Below are 19,283 nucleotides of genomic sequence, written 5' to 3'. Positions count from 1 at the left end.
GCAGCTTCTAACCAGTAACTCTGCAGCTGAGTGCTCCTGTTAAAGATAAACTTGTGCGTCAGCTGACTTCCCAGAAACAAGTTGCTTTTTTTTAAAACGGGGCGGGCTGTTGCTACGGGGAAGTGGAGAGGCCTTCAACCAATTCTACCGCTGGCCGTTCCTCAAAGCTCAAGTTACAAACTGCAGCGAACTGGTTTATGTGGAAAGGAAGAAAACGGAGAAATGAGGCCTGATGAAATGGGCTTTATCTCGCTGTGAAACTATTTTTAAGTTGCACAAACGTGTTGATAAAACAGACTTCCTTGTTGGAGCCACCAGAAAGCCCACATCCCCCAAACATGTCTGCAAGGAACCACTAAGTTCCTTTAAAAATCAAAAAAGGAATTAAAGTTAATGCACAGAAACTTTAAAAAGGTCATGTGAGCAGAGCAGGTTTAGTGCGGACTAGTACTTTGCATCTCTGGGTTGGGCAGCTGGGAAATGAATAGAATCAATACTCCCTACAGTATTCAAATGTTAGGTATGTGGGCAAACAATAGCTTCAAAACCACTCCTTGAAAACTATCCCACGACAGGAATGTGTTCACCTTTCTACCAGCCTTCCTCTACAGCTGCAGCGCTGAAACTCAGCCAAATAATAACATTCTAGAGGAGTTCTGCAGTTTTCTCAAAGGAACAATGTTGCCGACAACTTCCTCATCATTGGTGGGGTTTTTTTTGCTGTGAAAGATAACTTGGCATCTCACCATAGTTGAAAACGCCTAAACATCTACTGTGCTGTTGACAGCCAACCACAAGTTTCATTTTCAGTATGACTAGAATACTGAGACCTAAAAATGAAGACTGTTTAAGTAGTTTGCAAATTTAGAACAATTTGGATGCTATTTTTTTAAAGGTATGCTCTCTATCCAGATATGAAGAAACAGTAAGGCTTTTATATTTCTAGGTAGAGGAGAGAATAATTTATGCACACACACACACACACTGCTCTCATAAGATACCAACATCAGGGACGTTCAAAGACTCGGTGCGTTTTGCATATTCAGCTCCAAGACGCCGCTTCTTTTTTCTGCACCCCCCAATCCACTGGTGTATGGTGCAACCCGCTCTGCGCCGTTGCCTCAGCCTCAATTCCCCCACTGCGGAGCAGCCCGTTCACAATGAACCGTGCAGAGGGGTAACCACGGCGGTGGGCTAACGTTAGCCGCAGGAGAGGACGCGGGGAGGTCCGCCGTGGATCGTCACCATGGAGAGGCTCTACTCCACTTCCACATAAGACCTCGATAAGCGCCGTGTTTGTCCTGTAACCCGACACAACGGGAGGATCTGAACAAACAAGGGCGCAGCCTCACTTCATCGCCACGGATCCCCCCTGCTTCAGGTTCGACTGTCTGCACTCGGGTTTCAAGATGACATTTAGACGAGAATAAGTGCAAAAACATTATTTATTCCTAGTTTAAATGTTACAGGCGTCAGTACACCAGAGCAGAAAGGAACTACAGCCTACAGCCACATCAGAGCTGCAAGAGGATCAAAGAGGAAATGGCTGTTATTTTGCATCAGGGCACTAAACCAAACAAATACATCATATTTGTTTAACGACTATATATTTAAGGATATATCCTAACCAAATACATATGCTTACGTCATCAGTTTCTAGGGAGATGTAGAGCGTTCCAACCCAGGAAGTAGACAGTGTTATGCAACTTTCAGGATGTTGTGAACTGTTTTTTACCCCAGTTTCACAGTCTAGCTGGTGCATTCAGCTGTCGCACACCAGCTCTTTGCAGATAACACGCCACCATTGCAACTCTGCTCAGGCTGCATCCGTCTCATCGAATTTCTAGGAAACGACAGCTATCGCGCCGACTCTGGTTGTGGTGTGAATAAACATCAAAAGGCTCTCATGTGCTGAGGCGTTCGAGTGAGCGCTGTATTTCAGCACAACAAACCCGGTGTGAGTGTAGATGTATCCCATCTTCACAGTAAGACAGTTTTCAAAGGTCAAGTGATGTAAAGTTTATTTTCTCAACCTATACAGAGGTTTTAGCTTACAACCAGATCTGTGCTAATAATCAGACTGCTTTCCTCCCAAACTATGGTCAGCTTCGTGCACTTGATGAGCACAATCTGTGTCTTCCCCGACTCGCAGTCCGTGTTGATTTTCTTCCAACAGACTCACACTGTCCAGGCTGCTGCTCAGCCAACGAGTCCTGCATGTGGTTGCGTCTCGTCTCCAAACATTTTCATAACAAGGAAGTAGAGCTACACCCAAATGCAAATCCCCCCCACCCCCCTTCCCTCACACAGGATGAGGTGTCCTTACAAAGGATCCAGGGGTAGTGAATGGGCTCTATGGAAATGGCCTTCATTACATGGACAAATGCAGCTTTCCCTTCCTGCTTTGGCCTTGGGCTTACTTACAAAACACCATCACAGCCAGGGAGCTATGATATAATCATGAACAAACTGGTAAACATAATGGAGGTGACAATTCAGCAAAAATCAGGTCAACTGACTGCCCCTTACCGTTGTTTTTAATTTGCATATACACATTTTTACACATATTAGAAAAAATAAATTTCTCTGTAATTTAAATAATCCCTAATTGTTTTGCAAGTCGGCTGTTGTGGGCAAAAGTCCGTCCATTTTTCTGTTAACAGCCAAAAGTATGAACTTATTTTTTTTTTTCGGCTGGGGGTGGCAGGGAGCCAGAGACAAGACGACAGGAACCGCTCATCAGCAGTTTGTGTCCATCAAAGTCCAATTTCAATGTGGAGGAAAGGTGGTCAAAAGAAGGCATCCACCATGTGACAGTAAGTCTCTGAGTGTCCAAAGATTCACCTGATCAACAGGGCCAGTGTCGCCCCAATACCAGCAAATCCAGCCACGGCCATGAGCGTGTTCCTCACAGTGGACTCTGGGTCTGCTACTCGAAAGAACTCGACAAATCCATCCTGGAAACAAAGGATTCAATATGTACATATTAGACGGGAACCCGAGTGTGACAAAACATGCTCACTAGTCATGCAGTTGCACAATGAGAGCAGTTACGCAACGAGTGACTCTGTCCCCCTTTACATCATTCAGCCATTAGTCATGACTCACCCAGGCATTGTTTTTGACCAGCCAGTCCTTCTGGTCAGACAGCAGGTACGTGGAGATCTCCTGCCCCACCAGCTCCACACAGTTCCCCCGGCCCCTCTCCTTCAGGTACTGACACACCACGGCCCCGAAGGCCACCAGGCTGGCAATACGGCCCCAGTTTGTGGTTCCGTCTGCAAACAGGCTCTTGGCTACCAATCTGACAAAACTGGTATCGTCACTTCTGTCGTCCAATGACAATTTGTTGATCATGCCTAAAACCAGGACAAAAAAAATGAATGATTGAGGGTCAGAAATCTGTTTTGTTGGTACATTTAAAGCAACATCATGTGAGGCTATCCACTCAATCTACTTCCAGTGTAATTAGTCATAACTGCTGGATTTAATGCAACTGTAAAAGTAGAGTAAATGGCTAAAAACGCAATAATTAAAAAGGCTATGAGCAGCCATCAGTGACTTAACGTCCACACGTACTTCTTGTCACTACTCCCTTACCGTTGAATGCATATCTGTGTTTCTCCAAAACGTCCTCTACGACTCTTTTCATTGTTTTTAGTTCTCTGCTTTCATTCCACTGAGATTTCGAAAGTCCAGTAAATTCTGCCAGGAAGCGGCTAATGAGATGCCTCGTGTCGTTCTCCAGAACCGCAGAAGAACCGGAGACGTCGTGTTCGTCTCCCTCTGCATCCGGGGTACACGGCAGCGAGTCGTTGTCGATGCCCTGGCTGTCCTCCCGGAGCGCTTTCGCCGTCGCGTAGCCGTTGGTGGAGTTCACAGCCAGGAGCATCTTGGGCCGTTTCGGCGTGTCGTTAGAGGACCCCACCACGTTACCGTTACTGTGAGAGTCCTTCGCCGAGCCCATGGCTATCTGCGGGGTTGACTCTCCTGAGCCGTAGCGCATGGCTCCCTCCGCGACTCCATTTTGAGGAAGAATAAAACAGCTCATGACTCCACTCACGTTAAACGCGGTTCGTTTCGTAGTCGGAATTATATTCATTTGAATTATCTTGGAAGTTACGCTTGTAATTTACGTTTCAAATAGAAATTAGGGGCGATAGTGAAACGCTGCTAGCCTGTGTTCAAAAAAAAAATAAGCCAGCCTTTTTAATCTATTGCGTTCACTGAGTCTCCATGGCGGAAGTGAGCCTCCGTGGAGTCGTCCTCAAGTAGTATGAGTGAGTGGGTGCGCCAGCACGCGCTGCGCCACCCCTTTACGTCACCAAAAACACCCAACAGCTTTCCAACCGGTTTTGTCTTTTCGTTTGTTTTAAAAGAAAATAAAGGGCACAGAGTCGAGACGATTTTAAAGCCGAAAATAAAATAATACAAACAGGAGGCCACACGTTATTTATCCATTTATTTTTTTGAAAATATGCAGACCAAGGAGTCATTATCGGAAACGATGCCCAAATAAGGCCTGTATTATATATTATATACAATATATATAATATATAAATAAGGCCTAATAATAATATATTTAAAGATAATTACAATATTATAAGCTATCAATTTTATTTTTTTATACTGTGACATTGCATTTCAGAAAGACTTTATCTAAGTGAAGTTGTGTTATCCAGCAGTTCCGGTGGCTTAAGTCCTTTGATCTGTTTACATTTCAAACTCTGACACTGATATTAGACGAATAAAGAAAAATAAAGGCTGTAGGCTGCACTGACGTGTAATTTAGATATAGTCACCCTGTCCTGCATAACCAAACATAACCTTTATATATCACATGAGGGTTTATTGATACGTTTCCTTAAGTTGAAGGCCGACAGACTTCCTTTCATCCCAGTCTGTGAGACATTTTAACCTTTGGTTCTACTAAAATGTTCCACGTAAACGTCAGGAATGATGGAAAAAGCCACAACTCTGCATCGCTGAGAAATAAACGATTGTGCTTCCCCCTGGTGGTCAGAGGGAGGTAGTTCTCCTTTCAGCATGTAGTAGGCCCCCAACTAACACGCAACATCAACAAAAAACAACAAGGAAATCGTATTAATGTAAAAGTTTATTTCAAATACTGACAAAAATCCTCTCACCTACTCCCACACAACTGAAACATTCCAAGTACACCGGCACTTTCTGAAGTCTTAAAATCATTCCCGTGTTCTCCAGTCATGCTCTTTTATCATGTAAACCCTTTTTGTTGTTTTTTCCTGGAAGCAACGGTGCCTCTGATTTCCCTGCAGTTACCTTGGGCCAGGATGAAATATACTAATTATGCAGTAAGAGAACACAAGGAAAAAACGTTTAAAAAAAAAAGAAACAATTACTTGCAAAAACAACAAGAAAAGGGATCAGGTAAAAGCAGCACAAACGTACTTCAGAGCACACGGCCTGTCATTTCTTTATACATTCTGGCACATGAACAAGAGACACCCTGTGTGTTGGGTTCGAAACATACCCTCCATTTCCTCTCGTTGAACCGCTCTGTGCAAAGCCAAACATCAAGTAGCATTCAAGAACTCCTGTCTGCTGTTGTTTCGTAGAACACGTTGTTTATTCACCCATTTTCTTTGAAGCAATCTCTACTTAAGGATAAAACTGAAACACAATATGATGCCAAATGATCCGTTTGTGTCAATCAAAGTGTTTCTGGCTCTGTCCAGACCGACAGATGGATTAAATGCAACAATGCACCTTTAAAATGTAGCCGTTACATCGAGGTTTAGTCTCGACTGAATCAACTTTGCCACAAGAGCTTTATAGGACGTTGAAACAGAGACGCTCAGGGAGTCGGACTGGTAGAACCAAGAGGACAGGTATGCTTTACAGGGTAGCGTCGCTTAGATTCGTCTTTGACTGAAATCAGCAGCATTTACACATATTTTCATATGATACAGATTCACATAGCGTCTGTGAGTCACTGAGACAGAGCAGAAGTCGTGTCAAACGGAAAGGAGAGAGGAACCATTGAATCAGAGAATAGCTCGGGCTGTGAGAGAGAAAAGCAGGTGGGGAAACAACACGACTAAATAATTCCCTTCCTGTTGAAAGTCTATTTACAAAAGGCTAGAACAGAGACGAAGCAGTGCATTCATACGTACAGTCCGTTCTCTTTCTCCCACCGCCAACATTTGACACGTTTTGAAGTCTCAATGAAGAACAAAAAAAGAAGTGCGGTTGAGAATGCGATGGTCACCGAGCCTACACGGTGTTCTGAAGGTTTCCCTGAAGCAGTATTATACCAGGAGGCTGATTCTCAGCGAGCGCCGGCGTCCCTGTGTGTGTGTGTGTGTGTGGAGGGCGCCCGTTCAAAGTTTCAGAGGTTGAACCACATTAACAGGTGGGATAAGAGCCCCCCCCCCCCCGTGTTATAAAATCTCTCTCTGCTTTGCCAAGTGTTGGGAGTGAGTGCGTCCTGCAGACATGCAGTGTCCCACTTTAAGCCCCGGCTGACACCTGTTGTTACCGGGTCTGTCTGACACCCCTGAGATCAAAGACCGCTCTGTGGAGCGTGTCGGCTTCGGGAGGAAAACACTGTCGCTGGTACTAGAAGCAGGGGTTTCACTCCAGCTCAGAGAAGCAGTAGTTGTAGTATTCTTTCACTTAAGGTAGTGTTTGTGAATGTGAAGGGAACCACTACGTCTGACTGTACAGTGGATTCTGAAAGTGTTAAAACGTGGAGAAAACCCATCTCCAACACAAAAAGATGAAAAAACATCCTTTTTTTAAAGCTCTATCAAGCAGCTTGATGAAGAATAATTCTTTCGGTCGACCCCACACTTCTCACAGCACATGTGAAGGCTGTGACTGTCTTTTTGTCTTTCCACTGGGACTTCTTGTGATCGGATACAGCGGTCTAGTCAAAACACATGCGTGTCACACTGGGATGCTAACCTTCAGCGGCGTTCAGATCTGTGTTTTCAAAGACGGCGAGCGAGTAACATGTCTGAAGCTTATCACGAATTGCGTGCTTGTTTTTTAGTTACAGAAGCATATATATATATATATATATATATATATATATATATATATATATATACACACACACACACACACACACACACACACACTCTATGCCGGGTGCTTCGATACCCCCACAAATCGTTTCGGCTCATAGTAAACACACGTCTTGATGCAACTCAACACCAACCAAACTGTTGGCATGGTGTCCAGCCATTCAAAATAATACAGGGACATACCGGTACTCAGCTGGCTCCTGCTCTGGGCCGCTAACAGGAGTGTGTGCACGTGGATGAGCGTGTGCACGTGGATTGTCGGGACAGCAAAAAGAAAAGGAAGGAAGTGACTGAGGCTGTTTTAGGGCTCCGTGTGTTTGTTTTGATTCCTCCTATCACTAAGCAGATACACTCCCGTTAAAACAAACAAAAAAAACATTTAATTTTCTGTTACAATCATGCAGCATATTTAGAGAGAACAGGAGCGAAGGGAGTCAAGGCTTTAAAGCAACATGAGCGGAGAGAAAGAATAAAGAGCTGGTGCTTCAAAATCCGGGGGGGCGAAGAATGAGATGAAGGGACGCTTCCGTTTATTTTGCCCATTTCCCCAATATGGTGTCGGTGAACGCTAAAGAGCTCTTAAGCTGGGCAGCTGTCCCTCACAAGTTTGGTATGCAAGCGGTTATTCACACACATCTCTCAAACAACTCCGGCTAAAGCCAGATGGGGAACATAAAGATCAACGCTCATGGTTCCTAACTCCCTCACACATATTATTTTGGTGTCATTTAGGATGCAAAATTAAAAAAAAACAAGAACAAAAGCATACTATACAGACTACAAAGTGCATTAACTCACCCCATCCAACCCCTGCCTGATGACACACCTACTGTGATGCATCTTGGAACACCGAAAAACCAAGACATAAGGGAGGCGGTGGAGCAGAGTGTGCGCAGAGGGGGCAGAGCTGTGCGTGGTGGGGGGGCAGAGAAGGCCGCGACCTCACGGGGTCGCCTAAAACCTCCAGCCGTCCCACCCCGCCCCACCCACATACAAGCAAATGGAGTTTCAACTCATACAACTCTGCCCGACATGTTAAAGCCAGTGGTGCCTGGGGACGAAAAGGGGAAGGGAGGGGAGGGGAGGGGAGGGAGATTTAGCGGGAGCCCCAGGGGGGGTGTGATGGTGCTTCGAGGATGATGGGGGCTAGCCGGCTAGCTTGCTCGTCACCAGAGAGGACTTCCGCTGGGGCAGGTCCTGCGGCGTGGGAATGTGGTCGCCGGTCACCAGGTTCTTGTCGGGCCCCGCCACGGGAAGCTTCTTCATATTGGCCTTGGCCATGTTGTAGTCGCCTGAGTCAAAGTACTTTTGCTGTGAGAGAGAAGAGATGAGAGGTGACAGCGCGGCTTCAGAGACATGCAGAGAGAACAAGCTGTGCTTTTCAACAAGACGACGTTGAAAGATTGACCCGATGGAGGACTCTTCTTAATTAGGATTATATCGATGCTAGTGCTCTTATCGACACGGTTACTGTCAAGTTATGTCTCAAAGCTCAAGTCTTTTGAAGTATGAAATTCCCAGTAATGTTTTTGTAACTTTTGTCCCTATATCTTGAATTGGAGTCACATGTGGAAGTGATATTTTCACAGCCAGCTCAATCTGGAGTTATCTTATGATTAAGTACTGCAATTGACCTTGTGACCTTCCCCTCAGCCTGCCTCAGCTACTCCTACTCCTACTCCGTGATTTCTCAGAATGACTTTCAACAATCTGCAGAGGGGGAGCTTCTCTGTAACGTACACAGAGCGTGTAGGTGGAGAGAGCAACACTTCTTCCACACGAGGAACAGTGAGAGGGGAGACACAACGATGCCTTTGTGGTTACAAATATTAAATAACTTATCATATTTGAATGTTTATTCTTCATGATTATTTATTGGGGAGGAAGCGCTACAGCTCCGGAGAAAACGAGGTGTTTAATTGTTTTTTTACCCGGGTTAGTAAGTTGCTAGATTTGCTAGCCTGATGTGGCATTTTACTGGCCCTGCAGTGAGCAGTGCTTCGTGTTGAGAGACAGAGTTCACCTCTTTAATGAAGGGTTGGGCTTCTGGCTTTTCTATTGTTATAAAGAACATGATCTGAACAATTACTTCGCCATGGATCCTCCCACTACTGTAGGCGAGCTGCAGTGCTAATTGTCTCTGTCTTTTTCTCTCAGACCTTAAAAATGTATGTTTATTACATACATTCAGGTAAAAACATTACATTTGACTTCAGCATTTAAGCCGTTTTAAGCTTTAGGAGCAGTGGGGGGAGTAACTTGGATCCTACCACCAACCTTGAGGTTCCCACTGAGTCACAGTCCTTGTGATGATGTTACTGTAACGCATGAAGCCGGTGGTTTGCAGGTAATGCATATTTTTGCAGGCGTGGCGGTGAGGCTTGGTTCTCATAACAGGTCAGGTGGGTGCAGGCTTTAAAAAACCCGGACCAGTGTGACGTCAGATTTCCACTGGTTTATTGTGTGACCACTCAGTGTGTTTACGCCTTTATGAGTCGTACACAACCATCACTCGGGGTTCTTCCTCCTTCAGACCGCATTGCATTCTGTATGACGACTGAACCTTCTCAGCACAGAGAATAAATACTTTAAAGACAAGCTTCTTTTCTCAACGCGTCTTCATTTCAGGATCATCGGACTCACTCTGTACTATTCAATCGTTGTTTCCACCACACCAGCGCCAGGTTTGAGTGTTCATTAAGGTATAAAATGATTAGGTTCAAATTAATTTGATATGCTGCCTATCACTTTTTATGTTTATTTATAATTCATTTAGGCTACTCAGCTCACAGGGGACATTTAGATTCTGGAGGAACAGAATTATTTCTTTCCCTGATCGACCCATCGACTGGTTGAAGAGTAGGGAACATTTCAGTCTACCAGGATTGTCTTTGGTGGACTTCAGCCCGTCTCCGTGACCGTGACCATGTAGTAACTGAACCACAGCGCCTACCCCTTTCTGTAGTCTCTTCATCAGGAAGTCGGAGCCGCCGGGCTTCTGGCCCAGGCCGGGGTACTTGGCCTTCAGCTTGGCCTCCTCTGCCTTCACAGGGTTTGCATTCTTCTCCTGGGAGTCCTGTGGAGACAAGAACAAACGGACGTCAACACAGGGCTCCTTCAAACAGTCAGCGGATACATCTTCGGCGAAAAATGTAAGCACACCTGGAAAAGCCGTTATTGTGACAGAAACGCATTCATGGTCGCCCTACACTACTAACACCTACATTCCTGCAGTACAGCAATAAACAGGGCCTCTTGTATGAAGTGTGCTATGACAGTAACTACTGTGAGCTGAAGATACAAGAAGGTAGTACGAGTCACAACATGAATGTTCTTCTATTATAGTCTCACATATTACCATCATAACTGAGAAGAAATAACTCAAGATGAGGACAAAGCTTTGTACAAACACGCATCTTAAAATAAGGTCTAAATGATTTTTATGAGCTGAGATTAAATGTCCTCCTTGGTCGTCATGTTTACGGGGACTTTCTGCACAAGAGCATCATGTATGCATCTGTTTAAGCTAAAACTAGTTGATGAAGAATAAACTCACTCTATACAAGTCTTGTTTGCTGTATTCCACATGAGATAACTAACACACAACTTGTGCTCACAATCCCAGAAAAGTCCCTTTAAGCATGATCAGAATCTGTTAACTTCTAAATCGTGTGATATTTAAAATGAATGTGGACATAACAAACCTTGTCTTCAGCTTTCTGTGTTATACTTCTTTTAAGAATCGTGAGAATTGAGGTCAAGAAACAATCCGTTGCCAATGCTCTCCAGCTCTTACAGCACCAGGATTGGCTGACAGAAGGCTGATACCTCTGGTGAGATACTAGTCATTCAAGTCCCTGTCAGGCAGATATTCAGGTCAGTTATTTGGGCCACCAGGACACACCTAGTCTGTGCACATAGCAAGACTCAAGTGTTCTCACTGCAGGCTGAACTGTCTCAGGAACTAGTAGGTGTAAAGTGCACGAAGGACTACAGCGGACAAACTCCAAAGGCCGTGAATGCACTCCCTGCAGGCCTACACCAAGAGCTAGCAGCACACTGCTTAGACAAGACAGACAGGGCGCTCAGCCTGCAAAGCCTGCTGGGACAGGGATACAATGTGACTCAGGACACAGAAGCCGATGAACACATTCCATCAGGAGGGGGAATGTGCTGTTTCACTTGGGTCCAAGACATTTATGAGCGGCTATATTTGGCGCCAATGCAGGAAAACTGCAGAAACAGATTCTTTGTGCAAAGTTCTTAAACAGCTATGAGCAGGACTGTAATATGTCCCCTTAGGTGGTGTCAAAGTTTGACATCACATTTCTTCCGCACTATTTCACATACACACACATATATATGTGTGTGTATGTATATATATGTATATGTATACATATGTATACATATACACATATATATATATATATATATAGTGTCTGCTTGTTCCACTCAGAGTAGAGAAATAGCATTATTATTGAATAGGACTTTTAAAAACACACACAAAACAAAGTGGGTACCTAAATGCATCATTACATACACAAATCTTCATCATACATTTGGTATATTTACAAATAAGAGGAAAAATAAAATACAGTTAAATAAGCAGTGCTATGATTTGGGGTCCTAATCGAGTCTCCCTAGTTTAGTGTTATTTAAGTTTGACTGTAAATACATTAATATTTCGGCGTCCAAACAGTCACAATTCACTATAACTTAAAATAATATTTCTTGTATAGTTTCTTTATTAAATCATGAACAATTTAGACATCTTAAAATCAACTGCTGAATCAGATTCATCCCCTAAATTATTTCTCAAGTTCATGACATGGTTATTTATGTATAATAGATATTATTATGTATATATTATCAAACGTCAACAGCGAAACAAAGCCTTTAAAGCTGAGAAAAACAAAATCACACATGTGCACGTTGGGACCGATTCTCAGATGTCAACAGAGCATCACAGTGTTGAACCATCAGCCCATCATTGTGGTACTTTGTGGAAATGCGGAAGCACTGTCACACTGCAGTTGTCGTCACTGTCAGGAGAACACCATCAGGGATCTCTAGCCATGTGCACGTCGAGACGAAGATGTTTTCAAAAGCATGCGTCAAGTAAGAAAACACTAAAATATGTCTTCATTTGCACACAGATGACATGTTTTGGGACCCTCCAGGACAGACCAATGAGGCCCCGAGCTGCTGTGGACTTGCCAGCCAATGACACAAAGGCAAAGGGACAAAACAAAGTGACACACTGGCACAGTGTGCTTTGTGAGGTGGGACAGCTATGATACAAAAGACATTCTCAACACACAGAGCGGCTTGTCATTAGCCCTCCATGTCTTCCAGGAGTCCTCCCTCTCTGTCTGCTGCAGCAGCGCAGAGCATACACACACTGCACTTGTGCTAGCTAGCTGATGTTAGCCACTTCTAGCTAGCATGCCCGGGTGGTTAGCCAACAACATCCACAAGACAGCAGTCAGAAAACCCACCTGTTTTTCGTCCTCGTAGTCCACCTGAGTGTCCGAGTCCAGGTTTTCTGACGACATTGTGTGAGTGTGATGGACAAGCAAACTGTCCCCGTTAGCAACTCGGAGAGATGAATATACGAGCTGCCGTTCTGATGTACCTGTACTGAATATAATCCTCCTTTTCAGAACACGACTGCTCCCCAACAAAAATGGCGTAACGAGATGTGACATCACCAACGAAGGGGGTGTTTTCCCACTTCTAACCGACATATACAGTAACCAATAGGAGAGCAGTAATGGTTCACGTAGAAGCCAATAGCATGCCATGAATATGGCCATTCTCTGAGAGTGGCAGCCCCGTCGCCCAATGATTTTACGAAGTGGAGACTGGGGGGCGGGGCTGGGAAGGGGGACGCACTGCATCAACACAAAGCACCTGGATAACACAAAAGATATATTGTATGAAACATGCTGGTTTAAAATAATATACTACGTGTTATATAAACTAATGAATACACCACAGTCAGTTTGAAGCTAGGATCGGAAGCCATGTTACACATTTATATTTTTTTGGTACAGTTTTGACAAGCTCCGTGGCTGTAACTGTCGGTTGTTGGCCGTCAATCAAATAATTTGCGGGAACCGTTGTTCTACGTGAGTGAACCGTTAGCTAGCTTACTTCCAAATCTTTAAAAAAAAGTTGGACTAATTGTATTATATTGTCGTTTTGGGAAAATATTCTTTCATCTGTTGCCATGTAAGTACCTTAAAAGTTCCATCTTATTGTGTCAGAAACAGTTTTAGCCGTTGGCAGCCTAGCTAAATGGAACATGATGATTAACGTTAGCTGTTAGCGAACAGGTGAACTTGCTAGCTGTACTTTGCGGTAATGTAACGTTAATAAACTAGTTTTTCTCTGTTGTTTTTTTTTGCAGCTTTTATATTGTGTCCTCTCACCACTGCAATGGCCTGTGTACAGCAAGTTAGACCCTCTCAGGTAAAATCACTCCACACTGACAAGTTAATGTAACTAGCTAACGTTAGTGAGTAACGTTAACTAACAGTTAGATACAGTGTTTTAGCATTAACGCTGGCAATTGTAACTTAATTAAGTACATTTACTTGTGTACTAGGCTACTAGGCTCACTCGTTGGCTGAATTAACATTCAGCCAACTGTAATTAATAAGGAGCCCTCACTATGTGATGGACTTGTTTCACTCATGCAGGAGACTCAGCTGTTGCCCAATCAGGTGTTCTCGGAGCAGCAGTCCCTGGTTGTGATGAAGAAGCTTCTGGCCGTCGCAGTGTCCGGCATCACATACCTCCGGGGCCTTTTCCCAGAGAAAGCCTATGGCACCAAATATGTTGGAGGTTAGTAATGCGCATGAAAAGTTATTTGTCTGCCCATCGTAGTGAGCTATCTAGGTCCATTGACCGTAGACATTTTTTCTTCCCACAGATCAGAAAGTGATGATCATTAAAGAGGAGCGCACCTGTCCCGGTGCCAAGCAGATGGTTCAATGGTGAATAACAACGACGTGACACTTGCTGGCCAAAGTCATTGATATGATATGAGGATCATGAGGAAAACAATATCCCCTGTATGTGCCAAAGATAATTAGATGTGTGTTAATTAAATTCTTCCAGGATGCAGGGCTGCTTTGAGGCCATCCAGAAGAAGTATGTAAGTCACGTTCAACCTTTTCCATAAATTTGTCCCGTGTCTCATCAAGTGGTCAAAGTTACTGTTATTTATTTCATCCCCACCAGCTGCGGAGCGTCATTATGTCTGTGAGTATTTTGTTAATGACTTCTCTTGTGTGATATTTGTTTTATTGTCTTTTCTATAAAGCCTGACAGAAATCCAGAAATAGTCATGATGTTTCTTTTTCATTTGATCCTTTCTTTTTAGATCTACACTGACCCAGAGAACCCTCAGGTAATGCACCGGCTGTCCTCTTGCCATTGTTGATGTTTAACAATGCTAAACTACTGTAACAAGCTGTTTATCGGATTGTTGCATATCTCATATACAGCACCTGTCTTTCAGAAAGTGACTGAGTATTACCAGTTCAGGATCCATTACACTGCAGAAGGAGCACAGATGGACTTTGAAAGGTGAGGTTTTTTTATCTTCACGAGAAGTTTATAACACGTTAAATAAAGCTCATTCATGCAAGAAGCTAACAAAAGGAAAAATACAAGTTGGAATCATCTCTGGCTTTGACTTTACACTCACCTACCAGGAAGTAACTTGATTTTCTGTCTAATCAGTGCATGAATTAACCCCTTTGACACCTTTGATTTCTTAAATTCACATAAGACTTGAAGTTGGAAATAAGTACTCCATATATAGAAGGAGAGAGTATAGAACAAAAAAAACAAACAGATTCTGTCTGCACATCATTGAATACACACTTCTACAGATGTCAGGATAGCATATTGATGTTCTAAACTATATTTTAAAATGTATTGAAGAACACTTGAAACCAGAGATTGAGACCATAAACTCATGTTTACAATGTTTACTGAGGTAATAAATCAAGAGAGAAGTAGTCATTTTCTCATAGACTTCTATACAAGCAGAGGATTCGCCCCCTGGTGGATAATTAGAGAGAATGCCGGTTTTAAGAGATTTAAAAGTCAGAGTAGCTTCAGTCTTCAGTCATACACAGGCTCCTGTTACCCGAGCACCTGTAACGTGTGACTGCACTTTCTGAACACAGTCAGAGGCTGGTTCACCTCAGAACATCCCAAAAACTCAGTTACCATAACCGTTAGCGTGGCAACGTGTCTGAAAGAGAAGTCATATTTCAGCAGCACTGGGCTGATGGTGAGCGTTTCTCATTTCTCATCCTGCCTCCTTTCTTCATCAGCAACAACGACAACAAGGTGTCGGCGATGTCATGCGGCAACATGAAGAAGGCCAGCGTCCTGCTGGTGAGGAAGCTCTACACTCTGATGCAGAACCTGGGTCCTCTGCCAGACAACGTCTGCCTCAACATGAAGCTGGCTTACTACGACGACGGTAACTCGCAGGGATCATCATTTATACAAGTGCAGGAGAAACTGAACTGAGCCAAAACATTTGAAAGCTTCTCACAAGTTTAATTCAACAACGACGAGATTTGTTTGTTACAAAACCTTAATTTCATGAGCTGCAGCTTTAAGCTCTGAAAGCGTTTATGCTTCCCTGTCACATTATTTAGCTGATGCTCTGATCTGACGTGAGTGAGCAACGAAAGGTTAAGGGCCGAATTCATGAAAAGGACCTTGAGACGGTGCAGACAGCGGTTACAAGTGATGCGCAGTTCACGGTGAAATTAGCGGCTGAAATCCATTCTTTGTGAAGTTGCCCCATCAGTGTGTTTCTGAGGGGCAGTTTGTCAGGTGCAGATGAGGGAATCTGTTTTGTTTGTCTCACTGTCCGTCCGTCTTCCAGTCACTCCTCAGGACTACCAGCCGCCCGGCTTCAAGGAGGCCGACGGCGACACCCTGGAGTTTGAGAAAGAGCCGATGAAACTCACCATGGGCGAGGTGGTCACTCCCTTCCACACTTTGAAGCTGGACATGGCCACAGAGAAACAGAGACTGGAGCAGGTGAATGAGAGGAATTGAAATAGAAGTTCATCTTCAATGAACACCTGTCAGCTCCTAACCTGCTGTGCATGTTGTTCAATGTCTGCAGGTGGAGGAGAGCGTTCAGGTGACGGAGAAGTGGGTTGTGAAGATGGAGGAGGAGGTCATGTTGCAGGTCGGCACACAGACAACTCGTTCACACTCAGCAGGACGAAGTGATCAATAATCACTAAAAAGGCTTTAACATAACACAGAACTAATTATGACCCAAGCAGGTTTGGGGATTGATGATGTAATGCTTTTTAACTCTTAAATAAGATTTCTTATATTCATAGTAATTCAGTTTATGCTCTAATTTAGAATTTTAGGAAATGTGCTCTCCATTAACATCTTTAAGATGGGGAGAAGTTGAACATCAGTGTGTGGTAATATAAGACGGTGTGCAACGAATGAATGAATGAATTGGGAAATGTTGTCCCGCGTGTTGACACGTTGTGATCACGGCGTCCAGATGACATGTTTTCATCTTCAGACTCATGTGATTGAAGACGTGGAGAAGCCCGACATGGACTTGGACAACACCGGTAAACCCTCACGCATACCTTCTCCAGAGTGTGTTTGTGTTTGTTTGTGTCGTTCACTCTTATTCATGATAAGCGTCACTATAAACGGGCAGACGTAGGCGTCATGAAGGCTTCTCTTGGGTGTGAAGACGTTTAAACATTCAGCTGTAGAGGTCTCCAGCTTGTTGGAAGGTCTCGTACAGAGATCCTCATTAGCCAGAAATAATAACTCCTATTATTGGACTTGTGAAACTATATGAACATCATCTTGTTTTTGTTTTCATGAACTCAAGAGATCCAGCTGAGCTGTCATGAGAAGATGGAGAGCTGCGAGGTACGTGTGCCTTTAACTGTACGTAAAATAATGACACGCTTCTGCTGCAGAAGATTTACACACAAAACAAAATAATTCCTATCGGGCTGATTCATCAGTGTTCCTGTCTAATGATTGAACAGAAAAGCAAAGGGAAATATTTCCAGAGCTTGTTTTTGACTGTTGATGTCGAGACACACGTCCCTCAACACAACCAGTGATTAAAAAGGAGATTTCCCCCCAAAAAACACCAGTTTCTCTGCAGATTGAATGACTCTCTCTGTGCAGTAAAAAGGGGCCCCTTAGAGTGCCCTTAATGGTCGGTCACGTTACGGCCATCTGTCCCCTCAGATGGACTCCGAGGTGAAGAAGTCCCCCGACGCTGACAGCCAAAGGAGGACCAGGAGCGGACGGATCTTCAAGTCCGTTACGGTCAGTGACAGGAAGTTCAATGAGTCGAAGATTTAAGAATTCTTCATTTGTTGCTTCAATCAATATGATAATAAATCAGATGTGTGTGTGTGTGTGTGTGTGTGTGTGTAGGAGACAAACCTGACCGTGAACAACAAGGAGCCGACAACGATGAAGGACAAAAGTGTGAGAAACGTGCTCCTCTCTGACCTGTAAATATTGTGTAAATGTGTAACGCAGCGAGCAGAGAACGGATCACTTTTACATAAGAAGCACTTCCTGCTGCAGACAGGCTGGAGCTCAGGGAAGGAAAATGCGTAGGAGCCCCGGTAGCTTCACGGATGAGTCAGCGCAGAGCGCTTGGGTTTTTCTCAGAGTGGGATGTGGTGTCAGTCAGTCGACTCACAGCGTTCTGTGCTTGTTGTTTTGTTGTTTTACCAGCTGGGCGTGTCCTCTGCTGTTTTCAGGTCTCTCAGTACGAAATCCCCAACAGCCAGGACACGCCGTCCACCGCCGCGCAGATGAAGAGGCGCAAATTCAGCGAGCCCAAGGAGCGCTTCTGACCTCGCCCCGCTGCGCTGAAGTACCCGTTTACATTACATGTGCTTACATTTATACTCTGACTGCACAACAAGTTACAGAGACGTTTTTTAAAGGGACTCCACTCCTTATTGCAACAGTTTGTTTGCTGCGCAGTTTATTTGAATGTAACGCAGATCTAAAGCGTGGATTTAAAGTTAGAATGCTGATGAACTAATGTAGTCATTAACACGGCTTGTTTTACTGTTGCTCGTTTACTAACCTGGACTTCATATTTCAATAAAATACAACAACAAAACGGTGACATCTGGTTGTGACACTTTTGTATGAAGTCAAGTGAGCTTGACTTCTAATGTGTGTTCATCAAAGAACTCTCAGGAGCAACAGGAGGCCTGTCACAGCGGTCAGGGTGGTGCAGGCTCTCAGTGATGGAGTCAGTTAGAAGGAATCACATTCTTTCTCTTTCACTCTTTACTAGCAGGACAGTTGAGCACATCGTCTCATCACGTCATCAAATTCCTAAAAAACTAAAATAACAACAAGATAATTCAACGATACCAAATATGTACAAACAAATCAAACATCAGGAGGTCATACTCAAACAGCACGAATGTGTTGTAGACAGTTCGAGTGGGTCGAGATGCCGTCAGACACCTGCACGTGTTTGTAGAGAGGAAACACAGTCGTCTACCGTGTAAATATTTTACAGTTTCAGCTTCCTGCCAGTTAAACCTCTCTGGGGACAGGAAATTCAACTTCGCCTGCCTCGAAAAAAACACAGACTAGACCCAGGAAATGCCACGCATTTGCATGCGAGGTGCCTTAAATGAAGCTGTTAAGTGAAAGTGGATTATATCTGTACACAGTGACCTTTGGGCCCAGATAACCCCCCCCCCCCCCCCCATCAGCAGCCAAGCTGTGTGTTTTTAATCTCCTATTGTTTTTCCCAGAGAGAGGGACATTTGCTGATAGACTGCCTTAACCCACTGCGGATCAATACTGCAGGAAGCCTTTGTGATGCATATCCAAGCAGCCCCCACCTCTGTGTCTGCAGGGGGGGGGGGGGGGGCTCCATCAAATCAGCCCTCACTTCCTCCTTACACGGGGCATTGTCTCGGCCACCGCATTCATTTCATCGCCTGTGCATTCTTTTTATGGGCATTTCAGATGACAGAATGGACTGGGATATCCACGGTGGACAGCACACACACGCGCGCACACACACACGCACACACATACGCACGCACACACACACACACCAGCACGCATTGACAGCGCTTTATGAGCTGTGAAATGAATCAGGGTTTCCTAACCTCACCGCCCGGCCTC

General features: G+C 44.3%; 3 protein-coding genes across 3 annotated transcripts; 1 reads left to right on the top strand and 2 right to left on the bottom strand.

Annotated features, from left to right (window-relative positions):
• Window positions 1-1,347: 1,347 nt before the first annotated feature.
• hormad1 (HORMA domain containing 1) lies at window positions 1,348-17,977 on the top strand (the record flags this gene model as incomplete). The annotated part of the gene is made up of 15 exons (XM_079276092.1): window positions 1,348-1,381; window positions 13,483-13,544; window positions 13,775-13,919; window positions 14,008-14,071; window positions 14,196-14,232; window positions 14,319-14,339; window positions 14,461-14,487; window positions 14,599-14,666; window positions 15,425-15,576; window positions 15,991-16,148; window positions 16,237-16,302; window positions 16,660-16,711; window positions 16,984-17,024; window positions 17,355-17,435; window positions 17,882-17,977. Exons 2-15 carry the CDS (start codon window positions 13,512-13,514, stop codon window positions 17,975-17,977), a joined length of 1,041 nt encoding a protein of 346 aa, XP_079132218.1. The 5' UTR covers window positions 1,348-1,381; window positions 13,483-13,511.
• mcl1b (MCL1 apoptosis regulator, BCL2 family member b) lies at window positions 2,005-4,261 on the bottom strand. Its single transcript, XM_079275562.1, has 3 exons — window positions 3,601-4,261; window positions 3,109-3,359; window positions 2,005-2,957 (listed from the first exon to the last, which is right to left on the bottom strand). Exons 1-3 carry the CDS (start codon window positions 4,100-4,102, stop codon window positions 2,841-2,843), a joined length of 870 nt encoding a protein of 289 aa, XP_079131688.1. The 5' UTR covers window positions 4,103-4,261; the 3' UTR covers window positions 2,005-2,840.
• Window positions 5,099-12,778, bottom strand: ensab (endosulfine alpha b; the record flags this gene model as incomplete). Its single annotated transcript, XM_079275520.1, has 3 exons — window positions 5,099-8,381; window positions 10,024-10,146; window positions 12,569-12,778. 3 exons carry the CDS (start codon window positions 12,776-12,778, stop codon window positions 8,217-8,219), a joined length of 498 nt encoding a protein of 165 aa, XP_079131646.1. The 3' UTR covers window positions 5,099-8,216.
• Window positions 17,978-19,283: the final 1,306 nt, after the last annotated feature.

This window comes from Melanostigma gelatinosum (assembly GCF_949748355.1).
Source record: "Melanostigma gelatinosum genome assembly, chromosome: 9".
NCBI lineage: Eukaryota > Metazoa > Chordata > Actinopteri > Perciformes > Zoarcidae > Melanostigma > Melanostigma gelatinosum.
Note: the sequence above shows the minus strand (reverse complement) of the source record. Positions and strands in the feature narration are given on the sequence as shown.